Source organism: Xiphophorus couchianus, chromosome 18 (genome assembly GCF_001444195.1).
Source record: "Xiphophorus couchianus chromosome 18, X_couchianus-1.0, whole genome shotgun sequence".
Lineage (NCBI taxonomy): Eukaryota > Metazoa > Chordata > Actinopteri > Cyprinodontiformes > Poeciliidae > Xiphophorus > Xiphophorus couchianus.
The window spans coordinates 1,481,494-1,504,264 of NC_040245.1; the positions used below are offsets into that span (position 1 = coordinate 1,481,494).

The 22,771-nt window shown below is 43.2% G+C and overlaps 2 protein-coding genes across 2 annotated transcripts; both read left to right on the forward strand.

Moving 5' to 3' along the window:
- The first annotated feature begins 382 nt into the window (after window positions 1–382).
- spcs2 (signal peptidase complex subunit 2) lies at window positions 383–4,725 on the forward strand. The gene is made up of 5 exons (XM_028045357.1): window positions 383–516; window positions 2,540–2,623; window positions 2,774–2,934; window positions 3,045–3,179; window positions 4,014–4,725. Exons 1-5 carry the CDS (start codon window positions 478–480, stop codon window positions 4,198–4,200), a joined length of 606 nt encoding a protein of 201 aa, XP_027901158.1. The 5' UTR covers window positions 383–477; the 3' UTR covers window positions 4,201–4,725.
- Window positions 4,726–5,799: 1,074 nt separating this feature from the next.
- On the forward strand, window positions 5,800–21,009 carry abcg1 (ATP-binding cassette, sub-family G (WHITE), member 1). The gene is made up of 15 exons (XM_028045253.1): window positions 5,800–5,915; window positions 6,969–7,236; window positions 14,178–14,295; window positions 14,396–14,528; window positions 15,412–15,462; window positions 15,550–15,695; window positions 15,913–16,036; window positions 16,566–16,680; window positions 17,563–17,699; window positions 17,779–17,880; window positions 18,674–18,842; window positions 18,935–19,035; window positions 19,379–19,537; window positions 19,617–19,735; window positions 20,605–21,009. Exons 1-15 carry the CDS (start codon window positions 5,853–5,855, stop codon window positions 20,831–20,833), a joined length of 2,034 nt encoding a protein of 677 aa, XP_027901054.1. The 5' UTR covers window positions 5,800–5,852; the 3' UTR covers window positions 20,834–21,009.
- The last annotated feature ends 1,762 nt before the right edge of the window (window positions 21,010–22,771 follow it).

Here is a 22,771-nt window from a genome sequence, read left to right on the forward strand (position 1 = left end):
AAATGACTATTCATTTCTGGAAGCATTTGTAAAATTTTAAAAATTAGAAATATATTTTTAGAGATTTTTTTTGTTCGTTTCTTTTTACATTTAAGATAAAACTTTACTGTCAGTTTGTCGGATGCCTCCTATAAAACACTTATCTCCCAACATTCAAATTCAAAAATACTTAACGTTTATTATAATTTACAAAGAAACCGAAAATGTTATCAGCACCGATCAATTATTAGCAATTAATACTTGCTTTTTAAGCAATATTTAAACTGCCAAGAGTTTAATAATTTTGTCCTCCGCGACGATAAGCGGGTAAACGTAACAAATGGACTTTTATTTTCTGGTTTGATTCATTGGTTGTCCAACTTACGTGATGACGCAGCTACGCTCGCTACGCAGACGCACTAACGGGACTTGAATGTTGAGCATTCTGAGCCAATCAGGTTGGTCCAGCTCACGACTTCCTTATTTGGAAGGGTAAAGATGGCGGCTCGGAACGGGAAGAGCGGGCTGTTGGAGAAAGTAAGGATTTAAAGTTGTAACGTTTTTTGTTTTATTCTGCTTTTGGGTGAAAGCTGATGGCTTTATTCTCTGCTACAGTTCAAATAGTCCGGTCTCAGGGTTCAGGTGTTACTCAGAACAACAGTTTTAATGTTGGGTTTCCGGTGAGCTGAATCTAAATGTTTTTTTTAATGAAATTAAACTATCTGTAGACTTATGAAATGACACAGCTAAATGTAGAAAACCTTCCAGTTCTCTTCCTCCATCGAAGATCAATCAAGTTACACTGAAATTCTTTGTGTGTGCAGCTGTTACGAATCGCTGCGCCGGACTTCATTCAAAAAATCACTAATTTTATTTTATTTTGAAACGGGGAGCCAAATATACAAAGAGACAATAACCATCACCAAAGGTATAATCAGTGGAATTGATCGGTTTCGAAGTTTAAGAAAACAGGCCTTTGCAGTGTGGTGGCATCAGTTTTTCATCAAGTTATATGGAGTCCTAAAAGGATCAAATTTATCTGTCGTTTCGTTTAAAAAATATGACGGCCTCTGATTAGTCAAAATACTTAGTGAGATGCAATTCATTGACTAGATGTCAATTATGCAAACCTTAAAGAGTAAAAGAGTACATATTTTAAAAAAACTTTAATTTGAAAGGTAAATAAAATAACTTTTTAAAATAAATCTTAGTAAAGAGTAAATCAGTCAGTTAATTGATTTGAACAGCTTTTTTTAAAATCCAAAGGTTGTTTCTCTAGATTACCTGTTAAACGTCAGCCACAAAGAATATTGAACATTGAAACAAGGTATTTTATAAATGCTATTGCAATGCAAAAATGGCAACAACAGATTGATTGACCCATACACAGAACATAAAATGAGAATATTAAACGATATGTAGTTTTTCAGGGAAACCATTCCTTTTGAAAGGATTCTGGTTAGAAGTGGTTAAAGCCAGGCGATATTTACTTCAGTTTTATTATAATATTTTGTGCTACTAACGTGATAATGATTAAAGTGAAGATCAGAACTATTTATTATCTCTGTTTTAGGTAACTGACTGTGTGCCACAAACACAAATGCTGCTCTTGAAAAACGTTAACATTTGTTACTTTAAGTGTGAATTTTTTTTCTTTCTTTCTTTTTTAATTTTAAAAAATTTCATCACTGAACTGCATTTACTCCAACTCCAACCTGAAGCCCAGGTTGGAACCAAGTCAACAAACCAATCTGCTTCAAATAGATCTGTCACGATAATTTATCCCAGAAGTTACTGGGATAAACGATAATATTGTTGTTTTGAAACAATTTTTAACTAATATAATAATCCAAGAACACATTCTCAAAGATCAATAAACATTTAACACTGGAAGACATTTTAAATATCCAAAATAAATAAAATGAATTATGAATTCTGGTTCTATCACAATGATCACCTGAGGCGAGTGAACATATAAAATAAGATGTTTGATTGGCAGAATCATGTTTCAGTGCTGAGATCAGAGACACGTCGTTAACCTCAGAGTTTCTGCTTTGAACTAATTTCATAATGAACAAGATCTGATGACTAAGCTGTGTTCAGGAAACAGGAAATGATACATGCAGGCTGGTTTCTGAAACTCCACACAGGCCCGCAGGCAGCAAACTCACCGAGGTTCTGCTGCAGGCTCTGTCCTGAGGCGTCCATCAGGACTCTGGGGTTAGAGCCAGAGTCCTGATGGACGGCGGGTTGGATGTTTCGGTGGTGCATCTGCGTCCTGATTGGACCGTCAGGATCCCGTCTGCGTCCTGATTGGACCGTCAGAATCCCGTCTGCGTCCTGATTGGACCGTCAGGATCCCGTCTGCGTCCTGATTGGACCGTCAGGATCCCATCTGCGTCCTGATTGGACCGTCAGGATCCCGTCTGCGTCCTGATTGGACCGTCAGGATTCCGTCTGCGTCCTGATTGGACCGTCAGGATCCCGTCTGCGTCCTGATTGGACCGTCAGGATCCCGTCTGGATGGTTGGGATCCTGACCAGGTCGTTTGTCGTTTCAGTGGCGGATCGACGAGAAGCCGGTGAAGATCGATAAGTGGGACGGAGCCGCGGTAAAGAACTCTCTGGACGATGCAGCGAAAAAGGTTTGGTCCTGTTGTCGTGGCAACCTTCACCTTATTTGCTGATTAGCTAGAAAGCTGCTGCTAATGAATGTTTATTTTTATAGAAAAATGATTTTCTAACCATCATCCCCGTTTTCTTTCTTTGTGCGTTGGCTGCGGCGCCCCCTGCAGGTGCTGCTGGAGAAGTACGGCTACGTGGAGAACTTCCAGCTGGTGGACGGCCGTCTGCTGATCTGCACCATCTCCTGTCTGTTTGCCATGCTGGCGCTGGTCTGGGACTACCTGTACCCGTTCCCCGAGTCCAGACCAGTCCTGGCCTGCTGCGTCATCTCATATCCTTCTCCTGCTCCGGTCCGGGTTTTACCACAACCCCACAGCAGGTTAATGTAAAGTTTAAAACATGGTGATAAACGGTGAGCGTTCCCTAACTCGCCTTCATCACGTACTTCATCATGATGGGCATCCTGACTCTCTACACGTCATACAAGGAGAAGAACATTTTCCTGATGGCCATGCAGAAAGACCCGGCCGGGATGGATCCGGACCACGTCTGGCAGCTGTCGTCCTCCCTCAAACGGTCCGATAGCAGCACCAACACAGCACATTACGCTGCAAACTACACAACACGCTGCATTAAATACAAGACGTTAAACAGCCAATAGAAAACTACCAAACAGACAAGATCCGCTCTTTAGACCAGAACCTGCTGCACAACAAATCACACATTGGGTTCATTCATTCCCACCAGCCCTGGTTGGTCCGCTTTAATCCGACTCCAGTCCGCTTTAATCCGACTCCGGTTCATTTGTCTAGAAAGTCCAGTTCGGTTGGTGACGTGTGAATGCTAAGCTAACTCTGGTCTGCCATACCTCGGGCTGGTTTCGGTTGAAGTGAACTCTGTTTCGGTTTGAATGCATATGTGAACGCCAAGCGGACCAGAGACCGCTGCAAAAACAGGAAGTGGCATTCTGGGTAAAAGCCACCAAAACAGACATGTTAGCTTAGCACTATCAGCAGAAATGGCTCCTGGTCTTTAGCCAAAGACTAAAGAGAAATCCTCCAACACTAAAATCTGGCGCCTCCATCTTGTTTCCATTTGGTGAAGAAGGAAGTTGCTCTCAGCGTCTTCAGAGGTTTTTGTGTGGTTTCCTTCAGTGGTTCTTGGTGCAGCGCCCCCACAGGCCAGGAGGGGAACAGGTTGGCTTGACTCAGAGCAGAAAGGAAGAGAACGAGGTGGAGCAGATGATGAGGTTCTGGTTCCAGTAGAACCGGGCCAATCGGACCATCAGGTGGCAAAAGAAGCTTGTTTTCTTCCAGCGACTGAGAAACCAGGAACTAAATAGAAAACGGATGTGAAGTGTTTCCGTTTCTTCAGACTCAGTTTGACTCCTTTTTTCCCCGACTCTTCTAGGTTCGATGACCAGTACTCGCTCCGCGTCTTCTTCACCGACGGGAAGACCAGGAACTCGCGTGACGCCGAGTTCACCAGGTCCGTGTCGACGTTCTTCGACGAGTCGGGGACTCTGGTGATGGACCATTTTGAGGCCTACGTCTCCAAGCTGCATGACACGCTGGCCACGGAGAAGAAGACGAAATGAGGAGGAGCCGCGCGATCCGGGCCGGCACCGACGCTCTGCTGGTTTCAGTTTGGTCTCCAAATCAGATTCAGTTTGATCGTCAGCTTCCTCCGACCCGATGAAGCCGACCTGCAGGTTCAGGCAGAATCTGAAGCCTGGAGTCAAACTGAAACCAACAAACCAGGAGGAAGGAAGACTGAAGCAGAGGAGGAGTTCATCTTCCTCCTCGCAGCCTGAACTTCCTGTTCTGGTTCTTCAGACTGGAGCAGCTCATCTGTAGTTTCCTGTTAGAGTAAATAAAATCACAACAACAGTTTAATTTTAGTTTAAGATGCGTTTCCGTAAAGTGACACGTTTAATCTCCTGGTCAGAAGAGCCAGTCACATTGAGGCATGCACCGGTGGGCGGGGCTACCCACCTGAGCAGGTGGAGAACATTTTCGCCTCCGAACTGAACCTTTATTTTATTCTAAATGTTTTATGTTTTGTTGTTTTTCAGTTGGAATTTGCGGCTTTGTAAGGAAAATAAACGTGACGTTTAAAGGCTTTCTGAGTTTTAAGTGATTCTTTGTTTTCTGCCTGTAAACCTCTGGGGGGCGCTGCAAGCTCAGTGAAGCTTATGAAGATTTAATGTATCATCTCAGAGCAACCAGATTTCATATATATATCGTTTTGGGGTAGATGAATTGGGGTAAAAAAGATGAACTTTACTGAAAGAAAACTTATTTATTTTTCTCACCAGTGAAGTCGGCATGTTGAGCTTTTAAAATAAAACGGCTGCTGATTCTGATGTCTAAAGCTGCAGCTGAGAATTGTGAGAATAAAATTTGATAAAGACACGTTGAACTGATCAGCAGGAACAAACTTAACGGCAATAATTTGGATTATTTATGGTGATTCTGACTTCCTGGAGGGAAAAGTCACCTGGAATCTGAGCCTTAAAGCTGAACAGAATAAACATTTAATTCAGGTTCATTTTCAATGTCATATTTTCAAAATGTTATTCATTTATAAAAGTCAATGTTTCAAACTAAACATTTAGCTTGTCAGCTAAATATTTAGATTGAAAATATTTTGTTGATAAAATATGTAACTACAACCTGAATATTTAGTAAGCAAGACAGATATTTAGATTGAAGTTAAGTATTTAGTTAGCAAATGACATTTAGCTTAGAAGCTAAATGTTTAGCTTTCTTACTCAATATTTAGTTCAGAAAACCAATGTTTTCTAAACTGAACATTTAGTTTGAAAGCTAAATATTTAGCTTACTTACTAAATATTTCAATTGTTAATTAAATATTCAATTGTTTATATATTTTGTTTACAGACCAAATAGCTCATTAACTAAATATTAGATGGATAGATTTTATTATTTTATCTGATGCGTGTGTATTAGCCCCCGATGCTAATGCTGCTCTTGGCAGCTGCCCACATCAAAAACCACCATTTGCTTCAGCATTGAAATTAAATTAGCTTCCAGCTCTTTTAGGACAGATATTCATAAAAATCCTAAACAATAATCAGTATTCTGTATTTTCACATGGACCTGTATGAGTGGGTGTGGCCTTAGGCTACGGGGCGGGGCTATAGCTCAGGGGGCGGAGACTTTTCCAGCGCCGGGCCGATGGGAGTTTCCTCAGAGTTCAGCTTCACAGAGCTGCAGTCTGTCTGCCATGGCCTGTCTGATGGCCGCCTGGTCTGTGCACAATCCCACTGTGACCAACTCCATCATCATGGTGAGTGCAACACACACACACACACACACACACACACACACACACACACACACTGCATGTGAAAACAGAACCTGACTTCAGTTCTCGGAGAGTTTCTGTCTCATATTGACAGTTTAGTCGCTCAGTTCCTCAGACAGGTGGAAACAAATATGAGACAAAATCAGATTTTGCTTTTTCTTAATATTATTTTAGAAATGCAAATAATTTCTAATAATCAGAATATAGAGCAGTCAGACTGAACAGTTTGAGTTGTTGCTTCAGTGGTGGACAGGAGGTTCCTCTGGCAGACTGAGCGCGCTCAGTGGCTCATGAACAGGTAGACCAGAGGACAGGTGTCCACTGTCCACCACCTGAACACTACAACACAAAGAAACACAAATTAAGACTTTAACATCAGCAGGTAGGGGTAGTTGCTTTTGAGTCGTTAAATCTGGTTTTATATTAACTCCCAGTCTCTGATTTATCTGTTTTGTGCTTTTTCTAAAAGTTTCGGGCGTCATCCTCACAGTGTGCAATATAAATCTGACCACTAGAGGCAGTGTCAAGGAAATGTGTTTAAAGCTCCCATAAGTGCATTAGTGATAGTTTGCATAATTTGTCTTTTTTTAGTCTTTATCTTTGCAGAACTTCTCCACACTGCGCCCCCTAGTGCCGTCTTCCAGCAACAGCAGGGATTGATAATAAAGAGAAGAAGCTAAAGTTAATTTTTGGCTTTAAAAGAATCTTTTCCTCTATGTGCTGTGATTGTTTTCCAGGTGTATGTGTGATGTTTAGTGCTGATTCAGGGCAGCAATCAGCTCAGTCTGTCCAGCAGTAACCTCCAGGACAGATTAGAGCCTCAAAGCGTCCCACATAAACAGGAGCCTGCTAATCTGAGCACTCACTGCTCTTCTCCAGCTGACGCACCAACACGTCCTCATGAAGTCTGCACCAACCTCACGTTACAGCTGGAAGAATTATGTTTAAAAAAGTTGAAAGAAAACCTCTGAATTTCTTTTTAAAATGGCAGCACTGAACAAATTGAGCTTGAAAGAAACATCTTCTCACCTGCAGAACACCAACGGGCCCCCCGACCTGATGCTGGACCCCCGGACGGTGTGCGTCTGTTTGGAAGAGGAGATCAACAAGCATCCGGGGGGAACCCAGCAGACGCCGCTGCTGCAGAAACACCAGAAGAAGCTGGACGGACCCCTGAAGAAGGTGGACAACACCCTGACGGAGGCCCAGAGGTTCTCCTCGTTGCCACGGAGACCAGCCGTCAACATAGAGTTCAAAGATGTCTCTTACTCAATCAGAGAGGGACCCTGGTGGAGGAAAAAAGGTAAGAGTGAAACTGGCAGAGAAAGAAACGCAAAACTTTACTGTCATGATTTACTGACATTGTCAAGTCTGACTGTAGACCAGGGGGGGCAACTCCAGGCCTGGAGGGCCGGTTCCTGCAACTTTCAGATGTATCTCTACTTCAACACACCTGAGTCAAATAATGAGGTCATTAGCAGGACTCTGGAGAACCTGACTGCACTGAGGAGGAGATTCAGCTGTTGGATTCAAGTGTGTTGGACCAGAGAGACGTCTAAGAGTTGCAGGACACCGAACCTCAGGACCAGGATTTCCTGCCCCTGCTGTAGACGGTAACTGTCTGGTTTGGTTCTGGTCACGTTGGGAGTGACTCCATTGGCGGTCCATTCCTCGCTGTGGTTGGCACGCCAATGATGTCATTTTGCATGCATATTGTTGGGCGGCTAGTTTCTCTCTGTATATTTGCTGATTGCCCATTGCCTCGTCCAGTTGACGCCGTCAGCACTCTTCTGCCACAACCAATAAAAAGGTTTGGACCTCAAAGTTTGACCATGGATTTATCATCAACTGCTGTGGTCCCATGATTGGTTCAGATGTTTCTGTTCCAGTCAACTAATGGGAGTCTGCTGCCAATCAACCTAGCTTGACCCGGCTGGTTCCACCTCTGAGTGGTTCCTAAAAACAGGGAGGAACTGCACACCATCTGCAAATGGAGATGAATCTGGCTAGGCCTGATTGAGGAAGAACCAGTTAATGCCACGGCCATGGAGACTTCAGAGACTCAGTAGAACCGCCCCAGTGGTCCAAAGTCAGAGTTGATTTCTGATAGTTTATACCACCGTGGTGGAACCTCAGCAGCCTGGACTGAGATTGTCTTTAGGCACAGCGGTACCGGACAATGTTCCTCTGAGGAGATCAGCGATCCAGAAGGACCAGCTGCTGCTAAATCAGAGTTTAAACAGCAGCTGTTTGACCCCCCATGAGCAGCGTGGGGGGTTCAGGTAGCCAGTGGAGTGGAGGGACATCAGGATCCAACAGGTTCTGGATCATCTGAGGCGGCTTTGTTCACAGCAGAGACTTTGAATGCAAAATTACAGTAACAATTGGTCAGTGGAAAGAAAGACCACCAGTCCATCTACTGGTGAAGGTGGTGTTCCTTCATTAGTCTGTACTGGTCCAGAAGGGACATTTCTAAAACTTCTCCACTGGAAGGTGAAATCCTCACCAGTTGCCCAAATATGATTCAAAACGGCCACGTTTCTACTCCAAACCACGAACCAAGATCTGTAAGCTGTTCCACTCAAGCCTTTGGTGGAGACCTGACCTACAAAATCACCAGCTTGTCCTGATGAAGGGGTTTGTTCGTCTTCATGACGCCAGAAAATATGGTTTTCTTAGCAGTTTGGTCCCTGGCAGGGACTCTGGGTCAAAGGTCAAACTGACTCAGTGACTCTTGAACTGACACCAGGATGAAGAGATCATGGTTACTTTGTCTGGACGGAGGGGGGAAAGTTCATTCATGATGACCTCATGGTCTGACCTTCACCTACATCGGACCGTGTTGACGCCCACCTGTTGACCCCCGCCTGAGACAGGTACGCTTAGCGGCCCGTGGATTGGCAGGTTTAGGCCTTGGAGGTTCGGGTTAGACGGGGAGCCGTTTGCAGTTACACACTAAGAAACTAACAGCTACATTTCAGTTTATTTAGTCTGAGAGAAAAAAAATGCAGGATTTCATTTTTCACCATGTTATTCATACATTCATAAATGTCGGAGTTGCAAACTAAATATTTAATTCACAAGCTAAATATTTAGCTTTCAAATTAAATAATTAGTTAGGAAGTTTGAAAACTAAATATTTAGTTAAAAACTAAATGTTTAAATCCGACTTAAATGTTTAGCTTTCAAGCAAAAATAGTTTAAAAATTAAATATTTAGTTAGATGTCAAAGTCAAAGTTATGGACCTGTTATAAATTGTTTAAAATCTCTTTCCTCCTTCATGTTTTCTTTTCTGAGGCTGCGTGTTTTTTCATTGTGTTTCCATTTAGCTAATTTATTTTGGTAATTTTATTCATATGCTGAATGGAAACGGAGCTTCAGAGTCTTTATGATGTTCGGTCACTGAACTGATTCATGAGCTGATGCTCAGTGAGCCCAACATGGAGCAGATGAAGATGATCTGTGTGCTTCACCTCCACCCTGACCAGGCTGGAGTTCCCTCCGTCAGAGGATCAGCCATGTTGCTCAGGTCACTGCCGTCACCTCGCTCGGTTAAACCTCGTGGGAAAGCAACCAACCCGAGGCCTTCAGCCAGGACCTACCTGGAGTCTGACCCGACAGTCCGTCAGCATCCAGCTCCTCGCTACGTTTCAACCAGATCAGATTGCATCATGGGAGCCTGCAGACGCAGTGAGAGGAATTAGATCAAACAAGAAAAGCAGATTGAAGCCGTTCAGTCCATGTTGGCCACACTTCCAATCACAATAACCAATAAATCAATTAATCACGTCACAGATTCAAACAAGCTCAATAATTTATATTAGCATGATTTATGATTTATGTCTCTTTCTACCAAGAACTGGTTGAAACGTCTTCAGCCTGTTTTGGTTCCGTCTTTTGACGGGACCAAAACAGTTCAGAGTCCGAAAGCAACTGGGTTGATTTTCAGTCTAGGCTTAAAGGAACTCTGTGTTTCGGCTGTTTTGAAGTTTTCTGGAAGTTTGTTCCAGATTTGTGGCGCATAGAAGCTGAAAGCTGCTTCCATGTGTGAGATTTGATCTCAGTTACAGAATCTATAAGGAAAAACCTTAAAGCATTTCAACCAATATTGTGTTTTAAAACTCAACACAAAGTTTCCTGGCTCTGGTTCTGCTGGAGGCTCTTCCTGTTGAACAGGAGTTGTTCTTTCCACTGTCACCCTGTGCTTGTTTAGAGGAGGAAAGCTGTAAATCAGACAGATTCTGCAGGTAAATAACTTGACAGCACTGCACTAGAAGCAGGAACAAACGGGGATCAGTCTCTGATTGGATTGAATTATTTTGATCTGATTACCTGGACCAGTCGCCACCAGAACCGTCTTACTGGAATCTGCTCCACCTCCAGATCCACAGCAGCCGTGATCTGATTATGTTCAGTTATTGTTGTGAAGTCAGTTCATTTTATTGATATCAATTTATTGATATCAATAAAATGAACCGACTTCTGATTGGATGATATTAGACTCTTGATCTGTGGTCCAACAACAAACTACAACCAGTGATGCAAAAAGTGGGCGCAAATGGGCGCTGTGCTTGAAGGGGCGCCAAAACGAGGGTGGGAAAATTATTCTTAATCTGCATTTTCAGGGAATAATCAGAGATCGGTGGATTTCTGGTGTGTTTCATAGTAACACTGAAGCTGAGCTCAGAAAACACGGAGAACCAGCAGGAGACGAAGACGCCACCAGCAGCGGTTTGTTATTGTCCCGGTCCCACTCTGTTGGTGTGTTCCTGCTGGATTAACAGGCTGTAATCTGTTAATCTCACTCAGCATCTCCTGCTGGAAATAGCTGCAGGTCAGATTAAGAAGCTCTGCCACCCACAGCTGAGAGGAATTTCTCTGTGATGAAGGAAAACAACAATCTGATGAGTCTGCAGAGAACCAGAAACCGCTAAATTGATCCAACTGTCAGATTATAATCTGAGTGGGCTTTATTAAGCCTTCTGGTTATTAACAAGCTCACCACCAGAAGAAGAAGACTCTTTCTGAGCAGTGATGACTCTAAAACCCAGAATGTGAACAGAAACGTTGGGATTGTGTTTCATCTTTTCAGAGCAGAACAAAGCAGCGCAGAGCGTCCCGATCTGAGCAGCGATACGCCACTTCACCCGCCTGCACGGCTTTCAGCCGCATTTCAAAACCCGATGCTTTCACCGATCCAGAAAGATTACAGAACTTAAGACAACCGAGATTTTTACAGGAATTACATCACTGCAGTTTTTTATTTGGTTTAAAGAGCAGAATTATGTTTTCCAGCCACAAAGTGCAACTTCATAATACAATCGAGTAACTACATCACCTGAAAATTCTGTATATATCAAATATGACTTAAGAGAAATTTTACTTCCTGATTTAATGCCTTGAAATTTGGCCTCCGTCTCTTTAAAAACTCCTGCTCTTTCTGAAGCTCCGCCTCCCAACATGGCCGCTCTATTAACCCTAACAACGTTTTTACCAGCAACGCTAAGCTCAACAGTTCCACCAAGTGTTTTCTAATAATGTGCTAATGTTTGCTAATTGCTGCTGGCTAGTCTGTAGGAGATAAGTGGGGGAGGAGCTGCGCCTAGAAGGCGGGGCTAGGTCCACTCAGGCGTTTTGTACATCTGAATGGTTAGTCCTAACTGAGCTGGAATATAAATGTCTAAGTTCTTGCAGGTCGAAGTGGTTAAATATTGAACTTAAAGAGAAACAGAGATTCAGACTCTTTTGGAAGCAGAACTGGCAACGTGGACGATGTCAATATGGCAACCAGGGAGCTGAATAACTCTGTTCCTGCACATTAACAGAGTAAATGTATTGATGTGACTTACTTTGACTTGCTATGTAAACAAGTCAAATTTACTAACTTATGAATAAAACATCCTGTTAAAAGGTGCAAGTCACTTCTGAGTTACAGACTCTGTCATTACATTTTATTCACGTCTGTAAACTTTAAAGTAATCAGAAGGTCAAATTCTTAGTAAAAAATTATAAATAATAATTTTAGGACTTTTTAAGTCAAAACGCTTCATACAACATTCAGTGATTCTCTCATTCACACAGACATTCCCATGCTGATTATTGTAAGCTACATTGTAGCCACAGCTGCTCTGGGTCAGGCTGACAGCAGCACAACGTCTCTGATCGCCACGGTTTCTCCCCCGTCATCTTTCTGGTCTGGCTCTCATCTCTGTCTTCTTGGTCTTACTCTTGTATTAGCTTTGCTTCTTTCTCTTGTTGGGTGTTTGTAGTTCAGAGTCCAGTTGGACCAGCTGAATCACCTGGATGACCCCTGATTTGACCCCTGTTCTGGCAGCCTGAGCTGCTCACCGATGATGTTTTCTGTGTTTTATACATTCAGTGGAGTGATGGAGGTGTTGTGCAGTTTTTCCTGACAGGTTTCATGTAAATGTTCTTCACCCGTTGACCCGTTACCACGGCAACCGAACCCTGCTGAGATGCAAAGCAGCTTTGCTTTCTTCTCATGTAGAAGCAGGGATCTCTGAGTGAAGCATCTTTAGAGGAGAAATCTGAGAAAGTCGGATTGTTTCTCACAGCCTGACAGAAACATTTCTCAGGGTTTTAGGGTTTTTCTAAAAGTTGAATCTCTGATCTGTGTTCAGCAGCAGGAAACTCGTCTCACTACGAATCCCTAGCTGCTGCCCGTTTTGCTCTGTGACTCTGGAATAAAGGTCGGCACAGATCGTATTTCTCTGGAAGCAGCGGTTAAACTCTTTGTTTCTGCTGCGGGTAAACCCTCCTGGTTTCAGTGGGAACATTCCTCACCTGCTCAGGTGTGAATAAAGCTGAGACAGGCTGTTCCTCTGGTTCGATCAGTACGTCCCAAACTTTTCATGGCTTCTCTCTCATCTGCTCACATCTTCCTCAGACTGACTCAGGTCTTCATCTGAGTTTAGAACCTGACGAGACCTGAACCGGATCGGTTCTGCCCCAAACAAAACAAATTCAATATTAAAATAGTCAAATAAAAAATCCGTCAAAGGTTGAGCGGCTAAAGTCTTTCCTTTGCCTACATGCCCCAGAATCCCTTGCAGTTCTGGATGGAAGTTTAGTGAAATTATCAACATTCTATCATGTGTATTTCTATTGATCACAGCTCTGTCCTGATAGATATTGTCATTGTTTTATTGTCCAGTCCTACTAGGAACAGCACCTTACGTAGGGTGCATTCACACCGGTTCTGTTTACTTCGCTTTAATCCAACTCCAGTCCGTTTGCCTAGAAAGTCCAGTTTGTTTGGGGAAGTGTGAATTCATAATCGAACCGATTCACTGAACTCTGGTCCTCCAGACCTCGGTTTGGGTTCGGCTGAAGTGAACTCTGGTTCGGTTTGAATGCAAATGAACCAAATGGAGCAGAGACCGCTCCAAAAGCAGGAAGTGGACTACAGCACAGGGCATTCTGGGTAAATTAAAGCAAAACAAATGTGCTAGCCTAGCGCTAGCAGGCTTTAGCCAAAGACTAAAGAGAAATCCTCCAGCCGCTAAAATCTGACGCCTCCATATTGTTTCCATCTGGTGAAACAGGAAGTTGCTCTCAGCGTCTCCAGAGGTTTTTGTGTCGTTTCCTTCAGTAGTTCTTGGTGCAGCGCCCCCACAGGCCAACAGCCAATCAGAGGATGGTTGGAGTAGAGAGGAAGTACTCTGTAGTACCACGATAGTACAGGGTGTAGTACTCTCTGTTTTATGGGTTTTAGCATGGGACAGTTGTAGCATGGTGCGCAGGTTCTGGTGCTGCTGCAGAGGTTACTGTCGGCCAGCAGAGATTTAATCCCGTTCTCAGATTAAACATGATAATCCCATTAAGGAGTGTTTAGACTCCATCAGCAGATAAACTGCAGAGGTTACTGAAGATCATCTTCATCGTTGTTCTGTTCAGGGTTTTAGATTAATGAGATGGATGGATTGATAGAAGGATTGATTGATTGATTGATTGATTGATTGACTGACTGGGTTCTGAAATGAACTTTTCTGTTTATTTTTGTGCGTTTTAACCTTTAACCCCACCAGTTGTCTGGTTCTGGTTCAGATATTCTCCTCTCCGTCTCATAAGCCCTCCAGCCAATCAGAGCTCGGCTGGTGGAGTGGAACCGCTGAGCCCAGTCAGAGGGGAAGCGGTGTGAAACCGGAGCCCGGCCTGCAGGACAAAGAGCCGCTCTGGGTGCTGCTGGGAACCGGCAGACTCATTGTTCCGCCTCGTTTCAGGTTACAAAACTCTGCTCAAAGCCATCTCTGGGAAATTCACCAGCGGGGACCTGGTGGCCATCATGGGGCCCTCAGGAGCTGGGAAGTCCACGCTCATGAATATCTTGGCGGGGTACAGGTGAGCGGGAGGCTCTTCATCCACACGCCCCGTGGCGATCCGAGTTTTTCCGAAGCGTTTCAGAACAACGTAACCCAGACTCACTGAGTCCTTCCAACAGGGAGACGGGGATGAAGGGCGAGATCCTGATCAACGGTCAACCCAGAGACCTGCGCTCTTTCCGGAAGGTTTCCTGCTACATCATGCAGGACGACATGCTGCTGCCGCATCTCACCGTGCAGGAGGCCATGATGGTAGGAGCAACCACAGCTTCCCCAGTCACAAAAAACCAAATCACTGAGTAAAACAGATCAGAAAATCCCCAACGCTGAGACTTCAAGAGATTTAGCAAAATGCGTCAACGGCAACTTGGCAGTACAGAAGCCCCGTACCTACGGGATGCCTTTGTAGCGCATTTAGCCTGTCATGAGGGAACAAATTAAGGCTTCATTTCTTAAAGTCATATTTTAATTTATAGATGTCAGTTTCACACTAAACGTTTAATTAGCAAGTTAAATATTTAATTTACAATCTAAAAATGTATCTTCAAATGTTTAGCCTCAAACTAAATACTTAAGTTAGCGAGCAGCATTAACAATAACAATATACAGAAACATTTTGTTAGCTTGCTAATTAAATATTTAGCTTGCTAACCATATTTTTAGTTTGGAGCAAAACATTTAGTCAGAAGAATAAATGTTCAATATTTGGTTTGTATATGAAATATTTAGCTTGTCAACTAAATATGCAGTTTGGAGATAAATATTTAGTTTGAATCTGTTACATTTATAAATGAATGAACAGTGAAAATAGGATTTTCTAAAATCAGAGTCAAAATAATCCAAATTATTGCTGAATTTTTTTTTTACTGTTTTCTATTTGGAACAGGCAGAATCCTTTAATTGAGTTTTAAAGAAAGGTGCGATAAAAATCACTTTTTATAATTTATGTAACATTTTTACTAAATTTGTATATTGGCTAATGGTGAAAAAGCTAAAACCATCCAGTTGATCTGAAATCCAACCAAACAAAAGAAAATTTCTGGTCTCAGTGATGAAGCCGGTACCGTCCCTGTCCCTCTCTGCTGACCTGAAACGGGTTTTCAGGTCTGGAGGTGAAATCTGTGTTTCTCTGCAGGTTTCAGCCAACCTGAAGCTGCAGGAGAAGGTGGAGGCTCGGAGAGAGATGGTGGGTTTCGGATTAAAACAGCTTCACTGCTCCAACTCAGCCTCAGAGTCTGAGCGGCGGGTCTGCTTCTGTTTTGGGCTCCATCAGGTCCAGGAGATCCTGACAGCTCTGGGTCTGCTGGACTGTGCTAAAACCAGAACCTCCCACCTGTCCGGAGGCCAGAGGAAGAGGCTGGCCATCGCTCTGGAGCTCGTCAACAATCCTCCGGTGATGTTCTTCGACGAACCCACCAGGTGAGCGGAAGGTTCCTCTGATGGATTTATTCATTCATCTTATTAATTTCCTATTTATTTTGAATTTCCAGTTTTTATGGTTGGTTAAATTATTTGTGAGCGTCCATCTGGTTCTGTTGATTTCTTTGAGCAGAAGCTTGAACTGCTTGGACCATGAGGAACTTCAGATCGTCTTTTTTAACGCTGACCTTCGTTCCTGTGTCTGTTTGCGTTCCAGCGGTTTGGACAGTTCGTCTTGTTTCCAAGTCGTCTCTCTTCTCAAAGCTCTGGCTCGAGGAGGACGGACGGTCATCTGCACCATCCACCAACCCAGCGCCAAACTCTTTGAGCTGTTTGACAAGGCAAGATGAGGAGGACAAACTCAATACACCATTTAGATGCAGAAACTAAGACCCAACACTTCCCTAAGTCCAGCGCTGCTTTAAGAACCAACATTCTTCTGAGAACCAACACCACCTTCACACCCAATATGTCCCCAAGACCCAACACTTCCCTAAAAGCTAATACTTTCCTGAGACCTAACACCAGCCTAAGTTGCAACACCACTTTCAGACCCAACAGCACTCTAATGCCCAACACCAAACAGAGAAAAGAGGGAAAACAATGTTTAGATTAGGTTAGGGAAGGAGCCAGACGCTGTTCTATAACTTCCATATAAGGTTTGGTCCACTAGGTGGTGCCACCAACTTCCTTCATCTGCTTTATTGGACAAATGTGTCTATTTTTGAAGTTTTGCATCAAATGACCAAAAAACTCTGAGTTTGGTGAACATAAATAAAACACATTTCATTGAGTATCTAAATATTGTTTATGAACTGATTTGCTTTGGGTACAGGTTCTGACCTGCCTGACTCTGTCTGTGTGTTGCAGCTCTACGTGCTGAGTCAGGGTCAGTGCATCTACAGGGGGAAGGTGTCCAGTCTGGTTCCGTACCTGCAGGAGCTCGGACTGAACTGTCCGACCTACCACAACCCGGCCGACTTCAGTGAGAACACCAACACAGTCACAGCATGAATCCCTTTCCAAGACAGCAGAAAGTGAAATCTCAGTTTGGACCTGAGGGGAAAGAATCAGAACAGTTCTGGCCTGCTGTCCGATGCTTTGTTTACCTAGGAGGCAAGGTGTTGTTCACCTCAGACGAGCCTTTTGGCAGGTATTGGAAAGCAAACCTTGATGTTCTTCTAACTTTAAGAATTTTGTCCTTGAATACTGAGGTGCCTGGGTGGAAAACATCTTGCTGGTAGCTAAAGTACAAAAACTCTGGTTGCAGAAATCTACCGTGGTTTTCTGACGGTAGAACCGTGAATGTTGTCTTGCTTGGCTTGTCTTGAGTTTTGAATAGAGGTTGGCTTTGGCCTGGCAGGTTGGGATGGTCTTACTGTCTTTACCTCTGGTGGGATCTCCATTCTCAACCCTCTGCTCCTACAGCAGCTGCCTGAGATACTTAACATATCTGAGGAGTTCAGCACAGAATAACCTCTTCTCCTCACTAAAGGAAGTCGGTTCAGATGTTTCTGCTAAAGGTTCCCTAACTAGCAGCTGTTTCTGGACATGTCAGAGGCTTTGGGAAGGACAGGCTGGAGAATGCAGAGGCAGGTTTGATCATCTCTGATTAGAAAATTCAGACCTGATTTTAAACCAAAATCACTCCAAATGCTTTCTGCAGCAAGATAGTCATTGGCTAACCAGAGCTACTCCATGTAGCTAGTGGTGGACACACCTCTGCTAATCCACCAATAACAGAGATCATTTTTAGTTTATTGCTTTAGCATTTTTGCTAACTTAGAAAACATTTAGCCCTCTTAGCTTCCCCTAAAATTACTTTTTCCAAATAATTAAAACATTAACTTACTTGTCTTCTGTGCAGTCATGGAGGTGGCGTCCGGGGAGTACGGGGACCAGATGGTGAGACTGGTGAAGGCAGTTCAGGACAGGAAGTCTGAGGAAGAGCATCAGACGGAGCTGAACGGAGACGCCAACCTGCATCCGCTCCTCTGGCAGGAGGTAGAAACCAAAGGAGAGGAATAATCAGGCGGTAGAATAAGATCAGATTCTCTCAGCTCAGTGTTTCTGCTCCTGACAGGAGAGTTCTCCGTCTGAAGGTTGCCACAGCTTCTCAGCCAGCTGCAAGACTCAGTTCTCCATCCTGTTCAGACGGACGTTCCTCAGCATCCTCCGCGACTCGGTGAGGAAACTTCCCACCGACTCAGATTTTACGATGGTCTAGATTCTACTTAAATTAGCATTTAGGAAAGGAGAACAAAGAGGTTCCTCCTTCTGAATATAAAACAAAAACCTGAGTTTTCATTTTTCCTTTAACAGGAATTAATAGTTTAAAGGAGCACTATTATGTAAGATCAACTTTTCTTTTAGTTTTCCATCATGTTATTATGTTTTTCCCTCAACAAAGATAAACCTGGAGTGTTGGCTTGATTCTTTCATGCATGTTTGAGAAAACCTTTAATCCTTCAGACTAGCCACCAGCAATTAGCAAACAGCTGCTGAACTCGTTATAAGAGCTACTGCTCAGTGAAACGCTGGGAAAACATTGGTGAAGGGTTAATAGAGGAGCCATGTTGGGAGGTGGAGCTTCAGAAAGAGCAGGAGCTTCTTAAAGAGACAGAGACCCAAGTTCAGGGCATTAAATCAGGAAGTAATTTTTTAAGTCATTTGATATATAAATAATAATTTGATATATATGAAACAGTTTTATAACAACCAATTATTATAATGGAAATCATAATGCTGCCCCTTTGACTTTTTAATGTTTGATGATAATCCAGGATAAATGTCACAACATCAGTGGAAAATGACAGAAAATAATTTGCAGGTTTATTTTTATACATCCATAAATTCTGTCGTTTTAACACGTTCAAAAGCATCTGGACTCAACAGCAGCTGCTTCACATTTCATGTTATGGAGATTTTCAGTGTTATGACTGGGTGATTGTGCCTGGTGTCTGTGATTGGCTGAGCAGGTGCTGACCCACCTCAGGATCTCCTCTCACATCGGGATCGGAGTTCTGATCGGCCTCCTGTACCTGGGCATCGGCAACGAAGCCAAGAAGGTCCTGAGCAACTCGGGCTTCCTCTTCTTCTCCATGCTGTTCCTCATGTTCGCAGCTCTCATGCCCACAGTGCTCACCTGTGAGTCGCCGGGTCCAAACTGCAGAAGAAGAACCAGAGAAACCAGGAGCAGCAGGTTCTTATCCTCCTTGTTTCTGTCTTCTCATGCTCAGTTCCTCTGGAGTTGGGCGTTTTCCTGAGGGAGCACCTGAACTACTGGTACAGTTTGAAGGCGTACTACCTGGCGAAGACCATGGCCGACCTCCCCTTCCAGGTAGCTCACAGCAGCAGACGGTCATCTAGGTGTTTCACAACCTGACCTGAAAAACCAACAGAAATGCTTTTTCTTCCAATCCCTTTGGTTTTCCAATAATATAAGCCAGTGCTTCTACAAATTTGGTGTCAATGAGCTCTGCTGTGTTTGTGCCGCTTTCATTTTAATGAAAGGCTTCCAGAGGTCAAAGCCATACAAGCAAAAACTTTTGCTGCACAAACGTTTGACACCAGTTTCTTTAGATTTGAAGGGGGGGGGAGCAGCTTCACTCAGGTCACGCAGAGAAAGTCTGGATATTTTAGGTAACTGAACGTCCTGAATAAATGGGTGGTCTTCCTGGCAGGTGGTCTTCCCAGTGGTCTACTGCAGCATCGTTTACTGGATGACGGCTCAGCCTCCGGACGCCGGCCGGTTCTTCCTCTTCCTGTCTCTGGGCGTCCTGACGTCTTTGGTGGCTCAGAGTCTGGGTCTGCTGATCGGCGCCGCCTCCACCTCCCTGCAGGTCGCTTCTCCGCCCTCCTCTCTGCGCCGTTTGGTGCGTTTCCATGGAGACCGTGCTCAGGTGTGCTCGTTTACTGCAGGTGGCGACGTTTGTGGGACCCGTCACGGCGATCCCGGTCCTGTTGTTCTCCGGGTTCTTCGTCAGCTTTGACACCATCCCCTGGTACCTGCAGTGGATGTCCTACATCTCCTACGTCAGGTGGGGGCGCTGTTGACAGGAAGACAAAAATAACTTTCTGTCAATATTTCATCAAATGATGAGGGATGAGAGGCGTTTCTGCTGGTGGGTTCTGATCACTGATAGACTTATTACTGGAACAGACGTCACCTGACTATCATTACATATGTGGCATTGTTTTGCCTCTTCTTTTCCTTGCCATCCATAGCTGCGCTGCCGTGGTAGAACTGTTGACTAAATGAAACCTGGAGATGTAGCTGTTATTAATTTAGTGCAGTACGCCACAGCAAAGAGAAAAACAGAAACACAGTTAATAACTCAAAACCAGTCGTGTTCTTCTTTTTTCTGTCGGCTACGCTACACACAGATCCGTTGCCATAGCAACCGATAACAGTGTCACTTCATGTTTCTGGATTCAACACCAAAAAGCACTCAGACAGTTCCCACACCAAGAACAAAACATTCAGGATGTTACAGTTTTATGTTTTTAGGCTTGATTTTTATTTTACGATTATTATTAAGTGATCGCTGCGGCAGATTAGCTCATTTAAACACCTGCTGTACTGATGCTCTGTCAGAGTTGGTGTTTAGGTTGCCATTTTCCATTTCTTATTTCTAACTGAACTAAAACACTGAACTCCACAGCACATCTATATGTTACCGTTGCCAAAGTCAAGCTAGCATAGCTGACCTACTTCCATCTCCCTCACTATTTTTCTTAATTAAAACTTTTTCCTGACCTTGGTTGTCTCAGTATTGACAATTAGTAACAAAGCATTGTGTTCCTTTTTCTTCTATATATCAGGCGTATAGTTAAGATTTAACGCGTTATGTTGTCAACTTGACAGCTAAAACCAAAGCTAATCGTCGTCAGTGCTGCTGTGTTTCAGGTACGGCTTTGAGGGCGCCATCTTGTCCATCTACGGTATGGACCGACCGGATCTTCACTGCGACGAAGACGACGCGTGTCACTTCCAGAAGTCCGAGGCCATCCTGAAGGAGCTGGACATGCTGGACGCCAAACTCTTCCTGGACTTCATCGTCCTCGCCATCTTCTTCTTCTCTCTGCGGATCATAGCCTACTTCGTCCTGCGCTACAAGATCAGCTCTGAGAGGTAAACCGGAACCGGAAACAGGAGGACCGGACCCGACCTGTTGGCCTGCGTTTGGACTCCGCTGAGGAGACGCTGGTCCGGTTTGGGTTCTGCAGGGACCGGAGCGGGCCTCACGGTTTCTGAAGGTGATACTGTGCCACAGCCTGGACTCTTCAGAATAAAAGCCTCTCTGAACTGAGACTGTGATCCGGAGTTTCTCTGAGATGTTAGTGAATTGTGGGTAAGTCTGTGAACAGAGACGTGTGGACTCACGCTAACTGTCTCAGAAATAAACGTGTCTCACGGCCGAGTCTTCAGTCTTTCTTCTCCGTGAAGTTTTGCTCTTTTTGAAGTTTTGCTGGGTGTGGAGTTTGCTGAGCATCAGCATCTTTTCACTGGTTTGGGTTGGAATTTGTCCTCAATGTGTCCAGATCAGGTCAGGAGAACAGAGTCTCAGTCATTGGTGTCCGAAATCACCAGGTTGGACATACTCAGGGACCACAATCTGTTTGTTTTGTTTTCAGTTAAAAATCTAAAATTATTTCAGGATAAATTCTCATTTTTTACCTGCTCAGCAACAAATGACCATTTATTTTAATTAAAAACGCCTGAAACAGGGTCTCAGACTCATAGTTTCCTAACTTGTTTTAATTTATTCCCAGCAACAAAAATGAGAAGTGTCTTCCAAAGCTGTTAACTGGATTTTAGCCCTTTCTAATTACTGGATGTGATTTAGTCTGCTGGACATTTGTGGCCTACTTACTGACATTAATATAAAAACACAACTAAAAACAGAAAAACACTGGATTTGTACCTACATTTTATTAAGATTTTGTTATTGAAAATCTCAAAGAATAACGTCTCCATCTGCTTCAGCTCTTTCCTAAACTGAGTCAAGGGGCCACACAAATCTACTGAAAGGGCTGCAAATGGCCCCCAGGCCACACTGTGGACACCCTGGTCAAAGTGGAACCAAGATCTTCTCTTCTGGGACGAACACCTGCTCAGATCTTTAATAACTCCATCTATCCATGCCTGCTTGTAAAATCCAGATTAACGATTTCAGCAAGTTATGATTAATAAATATATTTTAGAATATAAATTACAGTTATAGCTTTTGTTAATTTAAAAATCTTCTGAATCATCGTGACGCCAAACCTCGAAGTTAATATTTCTAATTTCATTTGGAATGAATCAAGCTAAGCTGCAGTATGTTCCTTTGACCAGCAGGTGGAGATGTTTGGCTTCAGAAGATAAAACTGACATGATGGGTGAATTTCCGCCCCCTGGCGGCTGAACGCCGTCAGCGCGTGTCTCTGTATGTTTATCAATGGGAGTTCATCAGTTACTGTTATTCTCTTCTATCCCCTCGTTTCTGCTCCACACTTTAGTTTTTATATTTTCCTCCTTAGAACAAGTTCTAAAATACTTTACTGTAAATAAACAATTATATATCCCATAATTTTATTTAAATTGGAAATGTACATATCAAAAATATACATTTTACATATAGTGTAATGGCCCAATTTTATTATTACACATATAAATAAAATGTTTGAATCTACTTAAAATTTGAGTCAATCATATTTTTTAGAACAAAGAGATTAAATAAATGAACGATGTTCTGCAGCACATGACTATTAGGAAAACATGTCTATGAGATATTAGTAAAGGTTTTAAATTATAAAACATTTGCTAGGAAAAAATATAGAAAAGGTTAGATAATAAGAGCTGAGCTGGGATTTTTATTCAGGAAGTCTGACAGTTTTAATGACCTTTCATGAGCTTTAAGGTTTTCAACATTTTTTTTGTTTGATTTTTTTCACCCACAGATTAAAATTTTCATCAAAAATTATTTTAAAAAACTGTAAGAGAAATATTTAATAGAGAAATATATACAGACAAAACACACTCGAGTTCAGCAGTTTATTTTTTGGTTAGCTTTAAGCACTTGGCACTTTAG

Bases quoted from the DNA above. Each gene is read 5' to 3' on its own strand.
- spcs2 (XM_028045357.1), top strand. From the start codon at position 478: ATGGCGGCTCGGAACGGGAAGAGCGGGCTGTTGGAGAAA. The intron at 2,624-2,773 runs GTTTGGTCCTGT...CGCCCCCTGCAG, and splicing joins TGGACGATGCAGCGAAAAAG to GTGCTGCTGGAGAAGTACGG. The intron at 3,180-4,013 runs GTCCGATAGCAG...CGACTCTTCTAG, and splicing joins CTGTCGTCCTCCCTCAAACG to GTTCGATGACCAGTACTCGC.
- abcg1 (XM_028045253.1), top strand. From the start codon at position 5,853: ATGGCCTGTCTGATGGCCGCCTGGTCTGTGCACAATCCCACTGTGACC. The intron at 5,916-6,968 runs GTGAGTGCAACA...TCTCACCTGCAG, and splicing joins TGACCAACTCCATCATCATG to AACACCAACGGGCCCCCCGA. The intron at 7,237-14,177 runs GTAAGAGTGAAA...GCCTCGTTTCAG, and splicing joins ACCCTGGTGGAGGAAAAAAG to GTTACAAAACTCTGCTCAAA.